This window comes from Callithrix jacchus, chromosome 5, assembly GCF_049354715.1.
Source record: "Callithrix jacchus isolate 240 chromosome 5, calJac240_pri, whole genome shotgun sequence".
Classification (NCBI taxonomy): Eukaryota; Metazoa; Chordata; class Mammalia; order Primates; family Cebidae; genus Callithrix; species Callithrix jacchus.
In genome coordinates this window covers 78149546-78173497 of record NC_133506.1, presented here as the reverse complement: position 1 = coordinate 78173497, position 23952 = coordinate 78149546, and the positions used below count along the sequence as shown (strand labels likewise).

Below are 23952 nucleotides of genomic sequence, written 5' to 3'. Positions count from 1 at the left end.
GGAATATGTTGGTTCTTAAAAAATGGTAAGTGCCTGAATGAATATTAGCTTTGTACTTGTCTTCTGTGGGCATCTATGCGCTGAGTTGGGGTTGATGAGCCTGCTTTCAGAAATCACACCTGCCCTTGCAGAATATCCTGCCCCACTGATGTTTTGGTGAATGTCCACTTCTACAGAAGAGCACAAATATGCTGAGCTTTTATGTGAAGACAAGTGCCTTCATATTGGCTACTCGTGAGCCTTTCTGTGTTTCTAGGTCAAATAGGAAAAGTAGGACTTTGGATATATGTTCAGTTTCTTCATTTGACAGATAATAAAAGAAAGAGCCAAAAAAGATGAAGTAAGCCATCTGTGGTCAGAGCTCATTGGTGGAATTAGAATACAAGAGGCTGTGCTTTCTCATCAAATGAAAGGCTTATAGGGAAGCCAACAAACTCCAGGGTTCAAAGGCCCAACTTTACCACAAAGAAGCAAGCAGAGACCTCCTGGTCTGGGCTCCAAGACCTGGGGAAGCTGGGTCAGGGTATTACGAATGCATCTCAGCCCTGGTTTGGCTGCCCTCAGTTCCTATCCACCCCCACCAGCTCCCCAGGAAGTTGGGTGAATCTGTACCTTGTAGTCCATCTGCTCCGAGCAGTTGAACACATAGACAAGGATGCCCAGGGCACGGCCCAGGTCCTTGGTGGTTTCTGTCTTGCCTGTGCCTGCAGGTCCTGCTGGAGCCCCGCTCATGGTCAGGTGCAGGGACTGGGTGAGGGTGATGTAGCACCTGCCGAACACAGGAGGACATAGGTTATCATCCTTGGAGGCCCAGCATGATAGGACTAAGGCCCAAGGTTATGCGAGGCCTGACACAGCTTCTGAAAAGCAAAGCCAAGAGCCCTGTTCCTTTGGCCTTCTCCCCACGGTGCTGTGGGGAGGACTCTCTAGAGGGCAAGCTCATCACAGTGCTCCCTCCACACAAGGTACTAGAGGCTCCCTGCCAGGTTCTTCTTGTTCTGGTCCTGCTTGCTCCTCCAGCTCCATTTCTCACCATTCCCCTCCTCTGAGCTGCAGCACTCTGCAGTCCAGCCATATAGAGCTACATTCATCTACACTAGGACAGAGCTTGTCCCCACTCCTCCCCGAACCCATCCCCCAACTCTGTGAGTCAACCTGGATGATGTTCTTCTGCAATCTTTGCCTGCCTAATGGCCATTAATTCCTCAAGACGTGCATTTGACTTCACCCACTAAGTGCTCCTAGATCCCCCAACACTGGGGTGGCTGAGCAGAGGCTCCCTCAGCTGAGCTAGTCCTCCACTTTAACTTATATATCTTCAGTATATATCTCCATAGGGTACATGAAGGCAGGGCGATAACTTATTCATTGTTTCATCTCCACAACTTATCACACTCTAGGTACAAACAGGTGCTCAAAAACTATTTATAAAACATAAATGAATCTGTGAATGAATGGATCACATTCAATCCATTTAATCCTTTTGGAACTCTTTTTACCAGTAACAATAAAATAAACACAGCTTAAGCTTACTTCTGGCACTAATAGAAAGGACTATGTTCCTTAAAAAGTAATAAAGCATCCCATATAATTCAGCAACTCCCCTCCTAGGAATTTACCCAGGATAAATAAGAATACATGTTTATAAAAAGACTTGTGCATAGCACAATGCCCACCTGTTCATAGCCCTTGTTCACAGCAGCAATCTTTGTAACAGCAAAAAACTAGAAACAACCCAAATATCTATAATGAATGGATAAGCAAAATGTGGTGATTCATAGAGTGTAATACACTTCAGCAATATAAAGGAATGAAGTACTGAACACGATACAGAATAGATGAACTTCAAAAACATTATACTAAGTGAAAGAAGCCAGATACAGGAGATTTTATGCTGTCAGGCTGGGTGCAGCGGCCCATGCCTGTAATTTCAGCACTTTGGGAGGCCAAAGTGGGTGGATAGCTTGAGCCCAGGAGTTTCAGACCAGCCTGGGCAACATAGCAAAACCCCATCTCTACAAAAAATAAAAAAATTAGGTGGGTGTGGTGTAGTGTGCCTGTAATTTCAGCTACTTGGTGGGCTGAGGTGGAATAATCAGTTGAGCATGGGAAGGAGGAGGTTGTAGTCAACTGAGATTGCATTATTGCACTCCAGCCTGGGTGACAGAGTGAAACCCTGTCTCAAAAAAGAGATTATATGCTGCCATTCAATTTATATGAAACATCCAGAAAAGACAAATAGAGATAGCCAGCAGATCAGTGGCTGCCTGAGGTTTGGAGTGAGAGAAGGGATTTATTGCAAATAGAGGGAAGGAAACGTTCTACAATTGGATTATGATGACGGTTACACAACTCTATTTACTAAAAATCATTCAATTTTACATTGTACACCTGCAATGTGTGAACTTCAAGGCATGTAATTTATGCCTCAATACCTCAATAAAGCTGTCAAGATTGTGCCACTTTTCTTTTTAAATATCTAGCAAATCAATACATAGACTCTCAACTTACATACTGTACCATACTGTACATACTGAGGGGGTGTCCAAAATTAATTCTGTTTCTGAATCTGATGTCATGAGATGAACAGAAAGTCTGAGACTCTGAAGATACCACCTTTATGTCGGATGGTGGCTGGTTTTCTACAGACTTGACTAAACCTTGAACTGAAATGAGTTTTTTCTTTCTTTTTTCTTTTCCTTTTAAGAAATAGAGACAGTGTCTTGCTATGCTGCTCGGCTAGCTCAAATTCCTGGTCTCAAGTGACCTCAGCCTCCCAAAGTGCTGAGATGATAGATGTGAGCCATTGTGCTCAGCCCCCAAATGAAAGTCTTCAATTCCCTTTTTCTTCTTTAAGTGCAAAATTCCCTTATCTGCTTCAGGCTTTGAAAGGCTGGACGTTGATCTTCAGACCTGCCGCAAGGCATGATGAGGTGAATTAGAGTTAGAGTGAAAAGCTGGGTCTCCTCCTGTTCTTCCTGGGCACTGTTACCACTTATTAATACTTTTCTCTTCTCTTAAGCATTCCTAGCTAGATTTTTTTTTCTTTTTTATTGCATTTTAGGTTTTGGGGTACATGTGCAGAACATGCAAGACAGTTGCATAGGTACACACATGGCAGTGTGTTTTGCTGCCTTCCTCCCCTTCACCCACATTTGGCATTTCTCCCCAGGATATCCCTCCCCAGCTTCCCCCTCCCCGCTGTCCCTCCCCTACTCCCCCCAATAGGCCCCAGTGTTAGTACTCCCTTCCCTGTGTCCATGTGTTCTCATTTTTCTTCACCTGCCTATGAGTGAGAATATGCAGTATTTCATTTTCTGTTCTTGTGTCAGTTTGCTGAGAATGACGTTCTCCAGATTCATCCATGTCCCTACAAACGACACGAACTCATCATTTTTGATTGCTGCATAATATTCCATGGTGCATATGTGCCACATTTTCCCAATCCAGTCTATCATCTATGGGCATTTGGGTTGGTTCCAGGTCTTTGCTATTGTAAACAGTGCTGCAATGAACATTCGTGTGCATGTGTCCTTATAGTAGAACGATTTATAGTCCTTTGGATATATACCCAGTAATGGGATTGCTGGGTCAAATGGAATTTCTATTTCTAAGGCCTTGAGGAATTGCCACACTGTCTTTCAGCATGGTTGAACTAATTTACACTCCCACCAACAGTGTAAAAGTGTTCCTATTTCTCCACATCCTCTCCAGCATCTGTTGTCTCCAGATTTTTTAATGATTGCCATTCTAACTGGCGTGAGATGGTATCTCAATGTGGTTTTGATTTGCATCTCTCTAATGACCAGTGATGATGAGCATTTTTTTGTATGTTTGTTGGCCTCATGTATGTCTTCTTTTGTAAAGTGTCTGTTCATATCCTTTGCCCATTTTTGAATGGGCTTGTTTTTTTCCTGTAAATCTGTTTGAGTTCTTTGTAAATTCTGGATATCAGCCCTTTGTCAGATGGGTGAACTGCAAAAATTTTTTCCCATTCTGTTAGTTGCTGATTCACTCTAGTGACTGTTTCTTTTGCTGTGCAGAAGCTGTGGAGTTTGATTAGGTCCCATTTGTCTACTTTGGCTTTTGTTGCCAATGCTTTTGGTGTTTTGTTCATGAAGTCCTTGCCTACTCCTATGTCCTGGATGGTTTTGCCTAGATTTTCTTCTAGGGTTTTTATGGTGCCAGGTCCTATGTTTTAAGTCTTTAATCCATTTGGAGTTAATTTTAGTGTAAGGTGTCAGGAAGGGGTCCAGTTTCTGCTTTCTGCACATGGCTAGCCGGTTTTCCCAACAGGGAATCCTCAGAGGCAGTATTTCTGATTGTCACAAGGGAGGCTGCCATGATGCCTGGGCCACTGAGCCAGCAGCAAGTCCTTTGGCACCTATCCCTGCTCTAGGATTCTCTCTGAGGGCCTGTTAGAGGGCTCATCTCTTTAAACACCCAAGCCAGCTCCTTCAATGTGCTCCTGCTTGTAAGTGTGGGCCAGTAGACCATGTTATATCAATTTCAGGCATGGACTCTGATGTGCAACAGGATGAGTTCAAACCTTTCCTCACTGTGAAGTGTCTGTGAGACTCAGCCAAGTCATTTAAACTTCTTTGTGCCTTAAACACAAAAGCATCCTTAAGATCTATGACATCGCATTTTCTTTGTACAAAGAAACTTAGATAAATTTGCTGCTTCTAAAGCAGTGGCAATGTTGCACTGGCAGAAGATTGTTAAGGAAGAGAGATCCTGACCAATGAGTCCCAACACAGATAGAGATTGATTTAGTTTGGTTCTAGCGGGAACACAGAAAGAAGCTTTAGTGTTGGGAGAGATTTTAAAGGTGAGGCAGTTTGACTCTTTCACCATGCCAAGTGGTCCCCCTTTAAATGGAAGGGATTTCCAATCTCCCTATTTTACATATGGAAAGACTGTGGTTCAGGGAGAAAAAGTGGGCTGTCTAATGAGTTTGAAGGCAGGATCAGTGGGGCTTTCAATATGACCATATGGTCTTTTTCTTCCAGTGAGGCACAGTTTATTATCCTAGAAGGCACCCCATTCCACAGTGGGCTGGTTCTAATTGTTCTAACATCGAACTAAAATTAGTCTTGTTTTCTGTTTTCTTTAAGCAAATAACTTCTACAGGTTTTGTTCTTATCTGCCCCACCAGGGTCTTACGAGGATACAATGATACAAGAGATCTGAAAGTGCCTTGAAAAGAAGGAAACCAATCGACTTTGAAGGTATTATTTTTGAAGCAATAAATTCTTTTTTGATACAGATATTCAACTGGAAGATAATGAAAATATCAAAGCTGCTGTATCTTGATTTCAGCTATGAATAGCCCATGCTTAACATAGAAAACTGGTTCAGATAATCGTAGAGCAGAGTAGGTGGAGTCATAGTTGGTTTGTATTAATTTTCAATTGCTGTGTAACAAATTATTGCACATTCAAGTGACTTAAAACAACACCCCCTTGTTATCTCACAGTTCTGTGGACCAGAAGTCTAGGTGGATTCTCTGCTGAGGGTCTCACAAGGCCAAAGTCAAGGTGTTGGCTGGGCTGGACTCTTATCTGGAGACTTAGGGGGAGATTCAGCTTCCAAGCTCATTCAGGTTCCTGGCAGAATTCACTTCTGAGGTCCCTGTTGGCCAGGGGATCTCTTAGTTCCTAGAGGCCATTCTACCACATTGCATATGGCCCCTACCACCTTCAAAACCAGCTATGGCATGTCAAATTCTTTTCATGCCTCAAATCTGACTTTCCCTTTCTGCTGGCTGAGGAGCCAGGAAAAAGCTCTGCTTTTTAAGGGCTCATATGATTATATTATGTCTACCTAAATAATTTCCCTTTTGCCATATAACAAAACACAACCATGGGAATAATATCATAAGAGCCACAGTTATTACTCACACTCAAAAGGGCAGGGGTTATACAAGGGTGAGGGTCATCAGAGATCATTTGTAGAATTCTGTCTACCACATGGTTCAACAATCAGAACTGAGAAGTGACCATGAATGCAACAATATCTACCTTCAGGGAGGCCTCGAGGCATACTCAGCTCACTGATGTTGAATGTCTTTACTCATAACTTGAATTAAGATATAATTACTAGAGAGAAGATAGAATAAATTTCTAAAGAATATTAATCCTTAAAAATGATGGGGGTGGGCACGGTGGCTCATGCCTGTAATCCCAGCACTTTGGGAGGCCAAGAGGGGTATATCACAAGGTCAGGAGTTTGAGACCAGCCTGGCCAACATAGTGAAACCCTGTCTCTACTAAAAATATGAGAATTAGCTGGGTGTGGTGGCATGCACCTGTAGTCCCAGCTACTCAGGAGGCTAAGGCAGGCGAATCACTTGAACCCAGGAGTTAGAGCTTACAGTGAACTGAGATCACGCCACTGCACTCCAGCTACCACCTCACAGATCAAGACTCTGTCCCAACAAAACAAAACGAAAGACAAACAAACAAAAAACAAAACACCAACAAACCAAAAATGATGGGACAGACCCAACAAAATCAAATTAAAGAGAGATAAATGCAAAGTAATCTTCCAACCACTTGTACACTTTCATACATGCAGAATGGGGGCATGAGACAGATGAAAATTCGCATGAAAAAGACCCAGAGCTTTCAATAGGTTTCAAATTCAACATGAGAAATCACATTAATAGAAATTTCCTTTGCACTAACCTAAAACAAATCTGTTCCTTTGATCACTTTAATATTTAAACTTTGAAATTTTTTTGTTCTTAACATAAATGCCCTTAATTCTGGGATCTACTCCTTATGCCAACTGGTTATGAGATTCTTCGTCATCCAGTGCTCATCTTTTTCTTTATCTATACTAATTGGTAAATGTCTTTCTCAAAATGTGACAGAAAGAACTAAGAGCAATGCTAGACATATCAACTTTCTAGCAAAAATTATAGCATTCCTATAACTAAACTTGAGTAGTTATAATTATGCTTCTCATTATTTTTCTGTCTCACATATGATTAGAAATTCTAGGAGTGATTTAGAAAACTCAAGAAAATCTAGAGCAAAACTTTCAGAATTTGTAAGACAGGGTAGTAAATGAGTAGGATGGAAGATAAATATACAACAATCATTTTTTTTCCTGTACACAGGTGAAAAGGAAGTTAAAGATAAAATGAAGTTAGCCCAAAATTTCTTAAATAAAACACCAAAAGCATGATCCATAAAGTAAAAATTAATAAACTGAACCTCATTAAAATTCAAAACGTTTGTACTTCAAAAGAGGAGAAAAGGGAACACTTATGCACTGTTGGTGGGAGTGTAAATTAGTTCAACCATTGTGGAAAGCAGTATAGTGATTCCCCAAAGAGCTAAAAGCAAGACTACCATTCCACCCAGTAATCCCATTGCTGGGTGTATACCCAGAGGAGCATAAATCATTCTACCATTGAGACACATGCATGCATATGTTCATTGCAACACTATTCATAATAGCAAAGACATGAAATCAGCCTAAATGCCCATTAGTGACAGATTTGATAAAGACAATGTGGTACATATATACCACAAAATACTACACAGCCATAAAAAAGAATGAGATCATGTCTTTTGCAGGAACATGGATGGAGCTGGAGGTTAATTATCCTTAGCAAACTAATGCAGGAACAGAAAACCAAATACCACATGTTTGCCCTTAAAAGTGGGGGCTAAATGATAAGAACGTATGAGTACAAAGGAGGAGGCAATAGATATTAGGGTCTACTTGAGGGTAGAGGGTGGGGAAGAGAAAGGAGCAAAAAAGGTAACTATTGGGTACTGGGCTTAATACCTGGGTGTTGAAATAATCTTTACCACAAACCCTTGTGACATGAGTTTACCTATGTAACAAACCTTCATGTGTACCCCAAAACCTAAAATATAAGTTTTTGTAAAAAAACATGTTTTTCTTAAAGCTTTTTAAGAAAAAAAGGATGAGCAATAGACTGGTGAAACATATCCACAATACACAAAGAATTCTGAAACTCAGTAATAATAAGACAGACAGAGCAAACAACAGGCAAAAAATATGGGCGGATATTACACCAAAGAAGATGCATGAATGACTGATAAGCAGGTGAAAAGTTACTCAACATCATTAATCATTAGAAAAATGCAAATTAAAATCCAAATAGCCTATTACTTAACAGCCACCAGAATGGCTATAAAGAAATAAAATGAACAACAGTAAATCAAGAATGTAGAGAAATGGGAACTCTCACATGCTGTTGGAGTAAATGTAAAATGGTGCAGCTACTTTGGAAAACAGCTTATCAGTTTCTCATAAAGTTAAACATAAAGTACCATAATACCTAATAATTTTCCTCCTAGTATTCACGTAAGAGCAGTAAAAACATGTCCACACACAGATTTGCACACAAACGTTCACAGTGGTATTGTTTATAACAGCCTCAACTGAAAATAAGTATCCATCAGTTAAATGGATAGATAGCATGTGGTACACCTATAAAATGGAATCTTATTCAGAAATTTAAAAATAACCAACTACAGACACATGCTCTGCCATGAGTGAACCTCAAAAATATTATGTGAAGTGAAAAAAGCTTCACATAAGCAACTATCTATTGTTAAGATTCCATTTATATGAAATGCCCAGAATAAGCAATGTTAAAGAGACAGAAAGTAGGCTAGTGGCTTCTGGGGCTAGAGGTGGTTTCCTGGTGGATGAGAACTAACTGTAATGGATCAAAAGGGATTTTATTGGCGGGGGGACTGAAATGTTCTAAAGCTGATTTACAGTAATGGTCACACTGAGTAAAGTCACTAGAAATCATTGAATTGTACATACACTTAATATAAATAATTTTTTGATATGTGAAATATATCTCTATAAAGTTTTTATTTTAATTTTTTTCATAAGTTATTGGGGTACAGGGGGTATTTGGTTACATGGATAAGTTCTTTTGTGGTTATTTGTGAGATCCTGGTGCATCCATCACCTGAGCAGTATACACTGCACCATACACATTGTGTTCTATCCCTCATCCCCTCCCACTTTTTCCCCCAAGTCCCTGAGGTCCATTGTATTATTCTTATGCCTTGTGTCCTCATAGCTTAGCTTCCACATAACACTGAGAACGTGCACTGTTTGATTTTCCATTCCTGAGTTACTTCATTTAGAATAATAGTCTCCAGTCTCATCCAGGTCATTGCAAATGTTAATTCATTCCTTTTTACAGCTGAATAGTATTCTATCATACGTATATATCACGGTTTCTTTATCCACCCATGGACTGATGGGCATATTTGGGTTGGTTCCACGATTTTGCAATTGTGAATTGTGCTGCTATAAACATACATGTGCAAGTATCTTTTTTGAATAACGCCCTCTTTTCTTCTGGGTAGATAACAGAAGATTACTGTATCAAATGGTAGTCTACTTTAAGATCTTTAAAGAATTCCCACACTGTTTTCCATAGTGGCTATGCTAGTTTACATTCCCACCAGCAGTGCAGAAGTGTTCCCTGTTCACCATATTCATGCCAACATCTAGTGGTTTTTAATTTTTCCATTATGGCCATTCTTGCAAGAGTAAGGTAGTATCTCATTGTAGATAAAATATTTTGTTTTTATTATATATATATTTAAAACAACAGGGAAATAAAGTTGTTTTAATTATATATATATATCATATATATATATGATAAAAATCTTCAATAGCAAAAACAACTTTAAAAAGACCCAAAGATAACATTAAGAAATAACCAAAATATAAACTTTTCCAAGAAACATGATTGCACATAAATAAACAGAAATATATAACATATTATAAAAATGGCTGTTTGTTCCAAATGAAGTTAAAAGTATTAAGGTACACCAATCAAAAACCCCAGTGATTTATATTTTGGAATTTGTCATTTGAAAGAAGAAACAGAAGTGCTAAAAAGAAAAGTGGAAATGAAGGTAGATAATGTAGAGCCTTACCCTACAAATATTACAACTAAGGATAAAGCAAACATCTTTAAATACTGTGGCACAGAGAGGAACTGACAGACTGATAGAACAGAATATATAGTTTTAAGGTAGATTGATGAACTTAGAACTTCCAATATGGTAGAGCAAACATTATAAATCATTAAGAAGAACCAAAAAACATTAAGCTCACTAGTCACTTTGAAAACAAAAGAAATAACATATGCTCCCCACTGTCATTCCTGTGGGATTTTTTTTTTTTGCCCAGAATTTCACACTTTGGAGGCATTTCTCCTCCACAGCTTGTATTCTGATGGGCTCTCAATCATATCTTTCCTATCCTTGGGGATACGGGACAAGGCTCAGGATGGGCAAAGTACTCAATCTCATTGGCTGCAGTGACTGGCTCAGAGATAGGCACATGATCCGAATAGGACCGAATAGGACCGAATAGACCAACAGAGACCCCCCTCAAGGAATTTGTTGTACATGCAAGATCTCTGGGTAAGAGAGGGTCTCTCTTCCTCCTGGGTCAGGAGTTATAAAGGCATAGGTATAGAGACCATCTTTCCAGCCTGTGCAAGAAAGAAGTCAACATTCATAAGAAATAAAGTCATGGTATATGAGAGAGTTCAGACCCTGATATCTCCTAGTTTAGGTCCCAGAGCTGGTTATACTGCAGCAAGCTGGACTCACTTTCCAGATGTGTGAGGTAAGTCTTTTTTGGGTCACATTTATCACTGAACTGAAAATGTTTTCACAAAAATGTTTTGACTCACTTTACTCAGTAATCAAAATATTTCCTAAATAATTTTAAAAGGTTAAAGGAAAAATTAAAATAGACTAGAATGAACTATAGAGGAATATTAAATTGATCTTCAAATGAACAGGGATTTTCTAACCATAGAAGTAATAAAAGAATATCCTAGAGAAAAATGGGCAATGACAGTAATAAATGATTAACAGGAGAAGAAAATCTAATAGCTAATAAACATATAAAAATGTTCAATCTATGAGTAATTAATGACATCCAAATCCAAACTTGATACAATTTTGAATAATAAAAGTAATAAAAAAATGTAACAGCAATACTTAATGCTGGTCAGGGTGTTGTGCAATTACACTTTAATAAACTACTAGTGAGAGTAGCAGTAAGGTTTTTTTCAAGAACGATTTGAAAGTATGTATCATCTAATTATTCTGCTTCTTGGAATCTATCCTAAGGAGATAATACTAAATTTCTGCTTAAAAATTTACATACGAGTGAGTTCATACAGCTTTATTTTCACTAGTGAAAGCTTAGATGTAACTTAAATAATCCATAATATGGTTATGTTATATAAATTATGGAATACTTATAAATAGACCATAATTCAGCCACTAAGGTGTTTTAGAAAAATATTTAGAGAATATGCATAGTATAATGTTAAATAAAACAAGCAATCTATGATGTTTTATATATATCGCATATGATCTCAGTTTCATTTTCAACATCCTACATGTAGAATGAAACAAATTACACATTAACAGTGGCTATTTCTGGGTGACTTTTATTTTCTTTGGCACAGAATACTAAGCTTTCCACATTTTCTCCGAAAAAAACATCAGAGAAAAACTTAAAGAGAACGCGTATGACTTTTGCTAGCTGTGTCCTTGTCCAGAAAATCACCTTGAAAGACTCTTTCATCAATTATATTTCACCTACTTGCAGGAGTTCCTGAAAAATTAAGGGGTACTCAACATTGATAAGCAGTTGATTAAAACAGTACTTAACACTGCACAGGGCAGAAAGGGGCATTTGTGTGTGAAGGTGAAGGAATGGGAGCAGAGCAGGAGGAGATCATTCAAAGGTCGAGAAATGACTTATGAGAATTGCTTTGTTCAGCCTGAAAAAAACATTTCCATTTAGTACTTCAACTTAGTGTGGTGCCGAAGTCCTGCAACAAGGGCTGAACCACTGCACCTATTTACATATTCAACTCCCATCCAGGCAGCAGGAAATTCCAAAGAAATAGGCATAATCATTTGGATGTACTGTAAAACGGGTGTGCTTTTAATGAATGTGCAAAGGCTGTATGGATCAATTGTCCATTTGATTAATTCTTCTGGCAGAATTAAACGTACTTAGGCTACACACCAGTAAAAGCTGAATGCCTTTTAAAATGTGATTTGCCGTGTGGAGGCCAAATTTTTTCTGTGAAAAACATTTCTTGAGATAATGGAAGTCAATGAGAAAGTGGAATTTGCCATATAAATATTAAACTACATACCACTTTGTCAGAAAAGCAAATAATGCGCAAATGAGGTGAAGGTCTATATGGTATTCACCACTATTTTGGCTAACCTCCCTTTCAAGTTCTTATTTGCATCATTTCACAGAAGAGGTGATAAATCCCTATTTTAGAAATAATGCATTGACAAAACTACCCTTTCCTTCTGTAAGGTATTGAGCACTAGTGTACTAGAGACCCCTAAATCCAAAAGAAGTAATTATCTTCAATTCCTGGGCAAGTGTGAAGGCCCAGGGAAAAGAAAACTCTTGTACTTTTTATCACTTGAAATGATAATGTCTGGTATGTCAGTGGAAAGGATGGAAATATTCTGAAGCTGAAGCCTGGCTTCATATCTAGAGGCTCAGGAATCATTTCATCGCATTCACACAAGGAGTATTTCTTGAATTCCCAACATGTGCTAGACACAGTGCTAGGTCCTGGGAGTAGAGAACAAATGAAGGTCAATGTTATGTTGGAACATATAAGTCTAGAGTGGGGGATAGATTTATCAAATTGCTCAAATATATAATGGCTTCATTATTCTGTCCCAAGTGATATAAACTCCCAAACTATTAGCTCATATTCCAAGACAGGCAGAAAAAGTCATTGTAGTAGGGAAGATTGCATGGGACCTCCTTCCTGCAAATGACTGAGAATGGCCCTAAAGACAGATACTAGAGGGGGTCCAGTCTGAATGAAAAGGTGGGAACCATTTTTCTTTTTTTTTTGAGATGGAGTTTTGCTCTTGTTACCCAGGCTGGAGTGCGATGGCGCGATCTAGGCTCACGGCAACCTCCACCTCCTGGGTTTAGGCAATTCTCCCGCCTCAGCCTCCCGAGTAGCTGGGATTACGGGCACACGCCACCATGCCCTGCTAATTTTTTTTGTATTTTTAGTAGAGACAGGGTTTCACCATGTTGACCAGGATGGTCTCGATCTCTTGACCTCGTGATCCACCCGCCTCGGCCTCCCAAAGTGCTGGGATTACAGGTGTGAGCCACCGCGCCCGGCCCAACCATTTTTCTTTTAACTCACACAGGATGAGCTCCTCCAACTAATCAGACCAAGTAAAGCCCAAGTAAGACCCATAAGACTCCACCCTAAACCATCCCCCAACCCCAGTTGCTGTTTCCTTTACCATCTAGCTACAGAGAGATCGACATCTCCCTCTGGTGAGGTGATATTTGCATTTGTCTTAAGGTGAGGTAGGTAGGAAGATGGATTCTCAGCTAAGAGCAAAACACAGAATAGCTGCTTCTTCATTGGGAGCCAAGACACAGAGCCTTGGACAGACCTTGCCCCTGAGTCACCTGCCCTTGCTTCTCTATTCTTATGATCTATCTTCTAATCATAAGTCTATTCTTATGATCTGGGTGCTCAATATTTAAACATCGTTCATTTCTTTGACAAATATTAATTCAACACCTACTAGGTGCTGTGGACATAACAGCCAATGTGATAGACACAGGTTCTTGATTGCTGGAGGTTTACATTCCAAAGGGGAATGCCAACAACAAGGAGGCAAGCCAGGTGATTTCAGAATGGGGGAAACGTTGGGAAGACCAACAGGGACTCTGTCAAGGTTATTTGTGCTCTCTCTCTCTCTCTCTCTGCACACGTGTGCGTGTGTGTGTGTGTGTGTGTGTGTGTGGTAGGAGAGGATGACTTTTAGAAAGAGTGGTCAGGGAAGGTCTCTGAGAACTGAGAGTAGAACAAAAGCATCAGAAGGTGCCAGTGGAACAGAAGGCCTTGAAAAGGGCATTCCAGGTAGAGGGAAGCCCATGTGTGCAGGCTTTCAGGTGGAATGAACTCCAGGTGATCGAGGAACAGAAAGGAGGCCATGTGGTTGGAGTGTAGGGAGTGAGGCATCAGGGTGGCTGAGGGGAACTACCAAGTGCCATGCAGAGTTCACGTTTTAGTCCATGCACAGTGGGGAGCTGCTGGAGACAGTGATGTGCCATCTACGGGCTACCACAAAAAAGAGAGACACAAAGTAAGAGGGAAGCAGTTTGAGTAGGACTCTCCTCTCCCCTTCCAGACTGGGGAGGAAAGGAATTAAAGACATGAAAAACATAGGAGCAGTGGAACCACCTTGGCCATGATGGGATTTGCAAGTACTTCGGATTTTCCATGACCTATTCATTCCATGAGCACAGTGACTGCAGTTGAACTGAACTGGAAATACTTATGAAATCCTTGGAAATATATCTGAGGATTTGACTAAAATACAAGTGATATCACTGAGAACAGGAAGAGAGAAAAGTTAAAAAATGGCACGGATTCTATCTGGGCATTTTAACTTTAACACACAATTTATGACAATCTCTTCATTATCTACAAGACATTTATTTCAGTGAACCAGTTATTCAGATATACAAATCCTGTTGGAGAAGAGATTTAATGTTCAATGGAATTATAAGCAAAGGGTATGAACTCCCAGCAGAATTTACAGAAATCTCAGTGGAATTAAAATATAATTTCTCACACACGCCATGACTTATTGCTCTGTCCTCTCTCTCCTTTACCTGTGCTCTGCTGTCAGATGAATCTTCATAAAGTACAGATTTCATACTCTGATGGAAATTCTCAATAGTGTAACACTACTTACTCGATAAAAAATATATTCTTCACACTCTATATTCTGACTCCTTTATGGCTGACTACTTCCCCCAAAGTCTAAACTCCATCTTCCAGGAACATATCTTGAATTTTCCCATGTCTCTGACTTTGCCCACAATATGCCATTTTCCAGCAATGTTTATCAGTAACTCTTTAGCTTTTGGGGATGCATAGCATTTTAACAATTAATGAATGGTGTGTATCAGTCTTAATAGGAAAAGCAACTTGTGAACAGATATCTATACAATTTCATGGACACCCTGACAGTAATCTCATCACCTATTGAAATATTCCTGGAATCCAGTACATCCTTCAAGGTTCAGATCAAATACTATCTCTTCCCTGAAGCCTTTCCAGTCCTTTTCCTCCCGCTGTGAGTGGGGCCCTCTGTGCTCTGAGGGCTTTCTGCTGAGTCACGTGCTTGGAAATGTGTTGCATATGGCCTTGTACCCTATTTTATACTATAGCCTTGAACTTTTACCCTTGGTGTTATTTAAATTTTCAATCTACATATGTCTTATTTCCCTCATTAGAATTGGAGTTTAAGGGCAGAAAATGTTTTAGTCGTCTTAGCATTACCAATGACTTGTTTGGTTGACTGGAGTGGATTCATTCATGTGTGAATATAAGTGATGGAAATTATGTCTTTCTAAAAAAAAAAAAATTCATGCTCCTTAATGGTTGGAACTACTTTGCTTATTTCTTTGTTTTCCCAAAGTAAGAAGTGGTAAATCAATGCACCAGTTGACTGATCAATTGATTCACAAGAAAATAATAATGGGCATTGATTACTGAGCACTTATATACTAACCTCTTTTTTATGTGCTTGTTTTAATGAACCATATTTATTTTTATAAATATGCCTGGAAAGCAAAATACATTATTCACTTACTTAAGAGTTCTTCATTAAATTATACCACGACATTTTCAAGAGAATAGTTTTAGAAAGTTATTATAATCTTTGTGCAGTATAGCATTCTATGGCATATTTCTTAGCTTTAATGAATATATAGAGAAATATCTCTTTGCGTTTTGTAAATGGAGGTGAGGGGGTTATCAGTATGCTTTTTAAATCGATACATATTTTACATATTTATGGGGTATGTGTAATATTTGATCACATGCATAGAATGTAATGATCAAGTCAGGGAATTTGAGTTATCCATCATCTTTGGTATTTATCATTTTTATGTATTGGGAATAACTAAAGTCCTCTTTTCTAGCTACTTTGAAATATATGATACACTGTTTGCTATAGTCATGCTATTCTGCTGTTGAATGACAGAACTTGTATCTTTTATCTAATTGTATATTTGCATCTGTTAACCTACCTCTCTTCGTCTCCCTCCTCCCCGCATTACCGTCTTTAATCCTTCCAATAATCGTGGAAGGTATGAGTTACTACCTCCATTTCACAGATGAGGAAACCAAAAATTAGGTCAGTTTTTTTCATAATCAAACAGCTGGTATGTGTTAGGGCTGGTGTTAGAACTCGGGTGTGTATGAATGCTTAGTAATTCCTCAAAAAGTCATGGCTCATTGATTTGCTCTGGGATTTGTTCCAAGAAAGGCTCTGCCCTACATCCTTTCAGTTTCACTTTAAACCTGCTGTGTTGAGTCAGGTCCTTTCCCTGTTGCTCTGTGGACAAATAGCAAGTGACAGGGACTTTGACCCTAGATGCCCACTGGCTGGGCTGACCTAAACAGCAGTGAGGCTATCAGTGGTTGACACCAGTGCTCACCTGTCAGTCAAAGGTGTGATCACCAGGCGAGGTGTGTTTCCCAGATACTCATAGGAATACAAAAACTGGGCATCACAGATGTTGGCAAAGCAGTGTTTGACCTTGTCATCCCAACGATGGCGCAGCTGAGACAGCCAGAGAAAAGCCTGGGCATTGTCTACCTAAAGAGAGAGCAGTAGAGTAGGTGGGTGAATCACAGGAAGCAGGTGGTTCCTTGGCCACAGGTTACATAGGGGTCTGATGTCTTGGCTGTTTAACGTTGCTAACAAGTGTGCAGCATGCTGTGGCCACCACAGCACAGAAAGCACAAACTGCTCTGATCACGGGGTTCTGCTGGAGGTTTTAAAAGGTAAGAGCAGCCAGTGTGATCCTCCCTCAGCTGTCTGGCCAGTGCTGTACAGACCCTGGGGCCCCCATGTTTTGGCCGTATGCAAGCTATTCTCATAGTATAGCTGTACACAAAACTGGGCACCCCTGGACATTTGGGACCCACCTTCTGAGCAATCATCTTGGCTACCACATCCCGGGCATGCACATCAATGGTGCATATGGTCATAATCTTCTGCCGGTCTCCCTTGGAGAGCTGGCCAATCAGCATGGTGATGAGGGTTTTGAGCTGGGCCACTTGCTTCTTGTAATAGTCCTTCATGGCATTCTCATAGCCTTCCTCCAGCCTGGCAAATGCCATGCCCACTTCTGTTGTCCACCAGATCTGAGTACAGGTCAGGGCCACCTGTGTCAGCAAGAGTTGCCTGGTAAAGCTGTTGTTACCGTGGCTGTTTCCAACCAGCCCACTCATCACATAGCGAGGGCTCAGGATTTAACAGCGTGGGTGACATGAGCCCCATCCCTCCCTCTTCCACCAGCATTGACTAAGTGAACCATATACTCTAAAGCCTATGGTGTGAAGTCATAATAGCACAGGTGGGAAAAGCACTTTCTGCTCTTGAAAAATGTATCATTTGGTTGAGAATAACCCAAGATTGACTCTGATCAAGGCCGGTCGCTTCTAGAAACTGTGACGTGGATGATTCAGTCTTTTTACCTCCCAGAGGCAGCACTTTCCCAAGCTTGGGAGGATGACAGTATGTTGCCCAAGCATCTCAATGACACCCAGTCTTTGCTCCTCTGATTATCTGCTGGTCTGATAATCTAATTTAGTGAGCCACTGCTGATCATCTATGGCACATATTTGCTCTTCTACCATATTTTCACTATATTTTAAAGACATTTTAAAACTTTAAAATGTTTATTTTTGAATACCACAATGAAACATATTGAAATTCAGTGTGGTTAACACAACTTGCATTTTCAGAGATTAAAAATAAATAAATAGAAAAAGCAATTCAAACACGTATTTCTGCTTGCTGGGAAACTTGGTGTGGAACATGCTTAACTTTGATTATTCATGGTGGAGAATTTAGGTCCATTGCTCCTCTGTAGTATCCTTTGGTTTGGGAGACACCACTCTAGATGACATTTATTGCAATAGGGGAAGGCAACACATTCTCTTTTCTCAAAATTCTGATACAGGTAAGCAAGGACGCCTGATGGGAATTATTTCCTTTGTGGAATAGAGAACTTTGTTGTAGTAAACAGCACCATTCCTCTTTGTGCATTTTTTCCCTTTGAATGTATGTCCCATTAGATTTTGTTAAAGAAGTTCCTCCTCATTGGCAGCCTTACTGGGATAATTTGAGAGTACGTACCAACCCAACTGTTAAGAAATACTTTTTCTTCTCTGCAGTGTGGACTCCTTTCTCCTCTCTTCTTCATAGCCAAGTTTCTCCCCACTATCCACATTCACAGTGAATACTTTCTACCTCTTCCCACTCCTCAGCCCCTGCAATATGGCCTCTTCCTTACCACTCACCTGATAGGGGCTTGTCAAGTTTATCCATGAACCTTCTTCATCCTCTTTATTTTGCTTGATCTCTTAGAAGAATTTCACATTTTTGATCTCTAACCTGCTACTAACAGTTTCTTGCTTAGTTTCCATAATTACTGTTTTCCAGTTTTCCTTCTGACCCCCAAACACCATTTCTCATTCTGCTTTACTGGCTCCTCCTTGCTCCTCCTCAGGCTCTGAATGACGCTCAAGAATTTGTTCTCCACTCTCTTCTCATTCTATATACTTTGCAAGGGCAATCTTATCAACTCTACCAAATCGCTTTGATTACTACCAAATGTCTGCAACCCCCAAACACAGCAACACTACTACTATACCGTCAACCGAGGGAAGGAAGAGTAGTATACTGCAGTCAGAGTTACTTTAAACATTTCTTGTTACATCTGTCTTCTCTCTTATCACACTCCTGAGAAACCTATAAGTAATTCAGGTGTATCTCAGAAGCAAGTCAGACTCTCTCACATGGTCTATAGGAACTGGCTTCCCGAATCCACCTGCAGCCTTTGCTCCTCCCCTGCTTACTCTGGCTCAGACATGGCCTGGCTTCTGAGCCTGGGCTCTTCCTCCTGCTTGGTTTCTCTTTGCTCCCACTTTTAGCTTGCTAACTCCTGCTTCAAATTGCAGCTTTTGTATCATATGCTCATGGGGGTGTCCCTCGACCTCACTAACTAGCTGTATGCACCCAGAGTGCCCTAAGCCTCCCCTATTAAAACGCCAGTCACATGTGACAGTGGTTCAGTTCCACATGAGCCTGTAAACTCCAGCAGGACAGGTTTTATTGTCTCGTTCCCTGCTGGTGTGTCCTGTGCTTAGCTCAGGGCTTGGCACATAGAAGGTGGGCTGGCTCACAGAGTTGAACTGTTGACATTTTCTCCCTTCTGTATCCGATGAAGGCAAAAATAGATCATCCTTGATTTCCCAAGGTCAGGGCTGACTTAGGCCATGGTTGTCAATCTCCCTCCTCCTACCTGCTGACCCTTCACAGTGGTCTGGGATTCAGGCCCCCCTACTGTGAAGCACGCAGCCAGCCTGATGTCTGTCAGCTGCTGAAGGCCGGAGGAGGCTGTGGAAGAAAATAGCACAGTAGAGAATGGGGGGATCCTGTTACAATACCTGAGCTGGGTAGTCAAAGAGCCACTGCTCCCTTGGCTTTTCTTCATAGGCAGTTACGCCTTCTGTCATCTCATGCCTCACAGTGGCCTTCATGTGACCAAGGACATGGTTCAGCCATATTTCCACCTGAAAGAACAACTCGGGGTTAGACAATTGTTTAAGAAGTTTTGATTAGTACCACACATTTTCTTCCACTCATCCTGAGGGAGTGATCTAAGTGGAGCCCAGATGTGGTACGCAGCCCCAAGAGGCTGCCAGAAGGTACAGAGAGATGTGCTGTTTTCATAATTGGGATGGTGATGAGTGAGACCCAGACTTAATTAACAGCAGGCTGATGTGTGCATTTGGAATATGGAGGACAGAGCATTATGTTAAGGGGGTGGGGGCTGTCACCCAGAGTTCGTACAAGGAAATAGAAATCTGGTTTAAGCTGGGGTAAATAAGTCAGCGGCTTGTCATGACCTTGTCTACCCTGAGTATGAAGTGCAATCCAGGGTTGTATTCCCCAACTAAATGCTTTCTAGGTTTACAAAAAGAACACATTCTGAATGAAACCCCAGGGCCACCCTTGTATAACTGAGAAGCGATTATTTTCTGGTGCTAGAATTGCTTTCTTCGATACATGCGATAAAGGTGGAATACTGTAAAAATATCCGTACTCCAGGTGTTACCTGGCACTAGATGAGAATCCTCAGGGGCAGTGCTTTGCTGTATCATTTAGGACAATAAACAAAGGAAGGCCTATACATCAGTGGTGGTGCTAAAGGATGGGAAGGAGGCTTAAGGGGAAAATGGTCCCATGGTTTGTGTCCCTTGCATTGGATGTGGAGATTTGGAGGAAGCAGTTCCTGGAGCAGGGTGGTAGTTGGTTCTCCAACGGGAAGGCTGTGGGAAGAAATGATGCTGAGACGTATTTGTGCAGAGGGGACACCTCAGGAAAGCAGCCAGTTTCACAAAAGGACATTTTTCTCCCTGGGAGGGTGTCAGTGTCTCAGATTCCCCTGCAGGGTGCCCCAGGGGCTGCCATGTTGACGTCTCCTGGTGCCACTAATCATTTTAACATCCCTTTCTCATTGACTTGGGTAGTTGTTTATGTGCATTTTATTTCCCTCTTCACAGGTCTTTGGTTAAGGAAAAGATATGAATGTTGACATGTGTCCTTCCCCGAAAGAGGAAAGCAGGGTGCCAGCTGCTGCTCCAATGTCAGTTCAAGTCAAAGAAGCTGGCTGTCGGAGGGCAAGGACAGAAGCTCTGGACCAAGGCCAGAGAGGCGCTCCTAGAGGTGATGCTGATTGGATTTGAATGAAGGCATTTGAGAGAGAAAAGCACAAGGAGGCGAAAGGACTACCGTGTTACCTGCCCACTGCAGTCACAGGGCTCGCTGAAAGCCACATACTCCTCTTCTCTGCTGTACATGCCAAGGCTTGTCTTGGTTGGTCTCCCACTGGCATCTAGCTGAAATCGCATCTTGGCCATGTTGTCAAAGAGTTTAGAAAGGTGACGTTGAACCTACGAAAGGAAACCAGGCCAAAGGGTCATAGAACGTGTTCGGGAAGCCATTTATTAGAATTGTTTAGAGGGCTACCTGTGACAATCACTGTGATAGAGTGGTGAACACTAAAATCTAGAACTAAGTTTGTGGAAACAACGCTGATGTGAGGACAGCAATAAAACGAATCGGTAGAAGTGGCCAAAGGAAGACTGGAAAAGACTAGCGAGAATTGTGCACTAGAAACCAACCAAGCCACAATGGTTTGACTTAAATTCTGCTTGGTCTACTATAGATAGGACTAGATTTGAGGAAAATATGATGGTCAGGTTGTAAGCCTTCTTCCTAAGAGAACACTACCATGGCACAGGAAATGAGCAGAGGACCATCTGGCAGAAGCATGCTAACACACACCGAATCTGGAGAGTCAAGAGTGGTGGTGACAGTGGCCTGTGGAAGAAGCCACCCCATTCTTAAAACCTCTTCAATTCAAAAAACACACATCAGAAGGGTTCCAAGCAGGGCAGGCACGCTCATGCTAAGCATAAAGTCTGGTTGTGCCAGTTGCTCCTAGGCATGGCATCTCAGGAGCAGAGGTCCTCTACAGTGACTGCCCAGGGCAGCAGTGCTAGGAGGGATGATGGACAGAGCTATTGTGGTCTTGAGGTGATGAAAATGTTGGGAGGCCGAGGCGGGTGGATCACGAGGTCAAGAGATCGAGACCATCCTGGTCAACATGGTGAAACCCCGTCTCTACTAAAAATACAAAAAATTAGCTGGGCACGGTGGTGCGTGCCTGTAATCCCAGCTACTCAGGAGGCTGAGGCAGGAGAATTGCCTGAACCCAGGAGGCAGAGGTTGCGGTGAGCCGAGATCGGGCCATTGCACTCAAGCCTGGGTAACAAGAGTGAAACTCAATCTCAAAAAGAAAAAAAAAAAAAAAAGAAAGAAAATGGCAGGCTGCAGGAAAAAGAAGAAACAGAACCTACCCCTTGGTAGAGAGTCTTGAAAAATTACTGAGGTCCCTCCAGCTGCTGGTACCCTGACTTTTAATGCTCAATTTAGAACAACCAGCTCCCCAGCTTATGAAATGAGAGGACAAATCTAAGAGCATTTAGGTAAACTGTGAGGGTACCCATGGAGACACCACCCACACTGATTTGGGACAAAAACCAAGATGGACTTTTCTTTATTGAAAAACAAATACAAATTAAAAACAATTACAACAACAACAATATAGAACCTATGAAAATATCCCAAAATTTAAAAGAAGAAAACAGGACTCAAGAGGGCAAATAAGAGCACATATATTTAAAGCTTTAATTTAATAATGGAAACAAATCAATTTGAAAACCATCACCTTGCTTTGCTTTCAATTAAATCAAACATGAACTTTATAAAATATGTGGTGAAAGATGCATTGGCAGAGGTAGAGAAATAAAGTAAGGAAACTAAGAGTGACAGAGCACAGTTTACAGTAGTATTAGCAACACTGAAGTGTTGAATTGACACTAGAAGTTAAATATGGTGGAGGAACTTGAGCAACTTACTGATAAATGCCAAGGAAGAGGACTAAGAGATAAAAATATGATTAAAGAGAAGGTAATGTATATAACATGTATAAAGTGGAATCTCAGCTTATGGAAATATAATTAACCTGAGTGAAAAAAACATACAGATAAGTGGAATAGTTACATTATTTTAAAACACACTGGAAGAAAACTTTTTCAAGATCATAAAAGCTCTGGTTTTCAGATAGGACACCTCATCATGTTTTAGGGATAAATTAACAAAATAAAGCAACTATATAAGCATAAAAATGTTTAGAAATTAACTTTAATTTTGTTCTTTATAGGGACCTAGATAGAAAGAAATTAGGCTATCTAGAATTTTTTTTAAAGCAGGCAGGCCTCAATGACTTCATTCTAATAACAAACAGCAGAGTGATATCTGCATAGATTGAGAGGAAATTGCTGTGACTCATAAATTCTAACCCTAACCATTTGCTTCCTCACATGTGAAATGACAGAGTCACAGATACAGAAGGAAATAGGATGTATTCCACCATGCTTCATCTCTTAGAGTGTGGGGACTACTCAAAAATGTACTCAAATCAAATAAGAAACGAATCAAAATAAATATTGAAGAATGAGACCTATTCTGGTGGCTCATGCCTATTATCCCAACACTTTGGGAGGCCAAAGCAGAAGGATCACTTTAAGCCAGGAGTTCAAAACCAGCCCAGGCAGGGCAACGAAGCAAGACCCCATGTCTACAAAGAATTTTTTTTTATGGTACTTTAGGTTCTACAAAGAATTTTTAAAAGTTAGCGGGGTGTGGTGGCTCATGCCTGTGGTCCCAGCTACTCTGGAGACTGGTGTGGCAGGGTCACTTGAGCCCAAAAGTTTGAGGCTGCAGTGAACCATGATCATGCCACTGCACTCCAGCCTGGGTGACAGAGCAAGATTTCACCTCCAAAAAAAAAAAAAAAAAACACATCAATTAATTTTTAAAAAGAATGAGGTATAAAAATCTGGCAGCGAACTGACCCCTTCTATACATAGAATAAATAAAAATACAATTATAATACAGAATGCTAAGACACTAATAATAAATATATGTATTTTGAGATGGAGTCTTGCTCTGTCACCAGACTAGAGTGCAGTGGCACTATCTCAGCTCTCTGGAACCTCTGCCTCCCAAGCTCAGGTGCCATGCCTGGCTAATTTTTTTTTTTAGATTTTTAGTAGAGATGGGGTTCATGGTGTTAGCCAGGATGGTTTCGATCTCCTGACCTTGTGATCTTCCTGCCTTGGCCTCCCAAAGTGCTGGGATAATAGGCGTGAACCACAGTGCCCAGCAA

At 40.8% G+C, this 23952-nt stretch overlaps 1 protein-coding gene across 20 annotated transcripts in view; it reads right to left on the bottom strand.

The window, feature by feature from the left end:
• Nucleotides 1–23952, bottom strand: part of DNAH9 (dynein axonemal heavy chain 9) — a 422325-nt gene that overhangs the window by 308703 nt on the left and 89670 nt on the right. For 19 of the 20 annotated variants that reach the window (XR_013535589.1, XR_013535590.1, XM_078373042.1 and 16 more), the window contains 5 exons: nt 20957–21109; nt 19601–19726; nt 17072–17311; nt 16579–16739; nt 613–769 (listed from right to left, as the gene is read on the bottom strand). Coding sequence is in view for 18 of the 20 variants with exons in the window: in XM_078373042.1 (XP_078229168.1) it covers nt 613–769; nt 16579–16739; nt 17072–17311; nt 19601–19726; nt 20957–21109 (837 nt within the window). In the remaining 2 variants the exon portion in view is untranslated. The remainder of the gene's footprint in view (nt 1–612; nt 770–16578; nt 16740–17071; nt 17312–19600; nt 19727–20956; nt 21110–23952) is intronic. The other variant, XM_078373050.1, reaches the window with a different exon arrangement.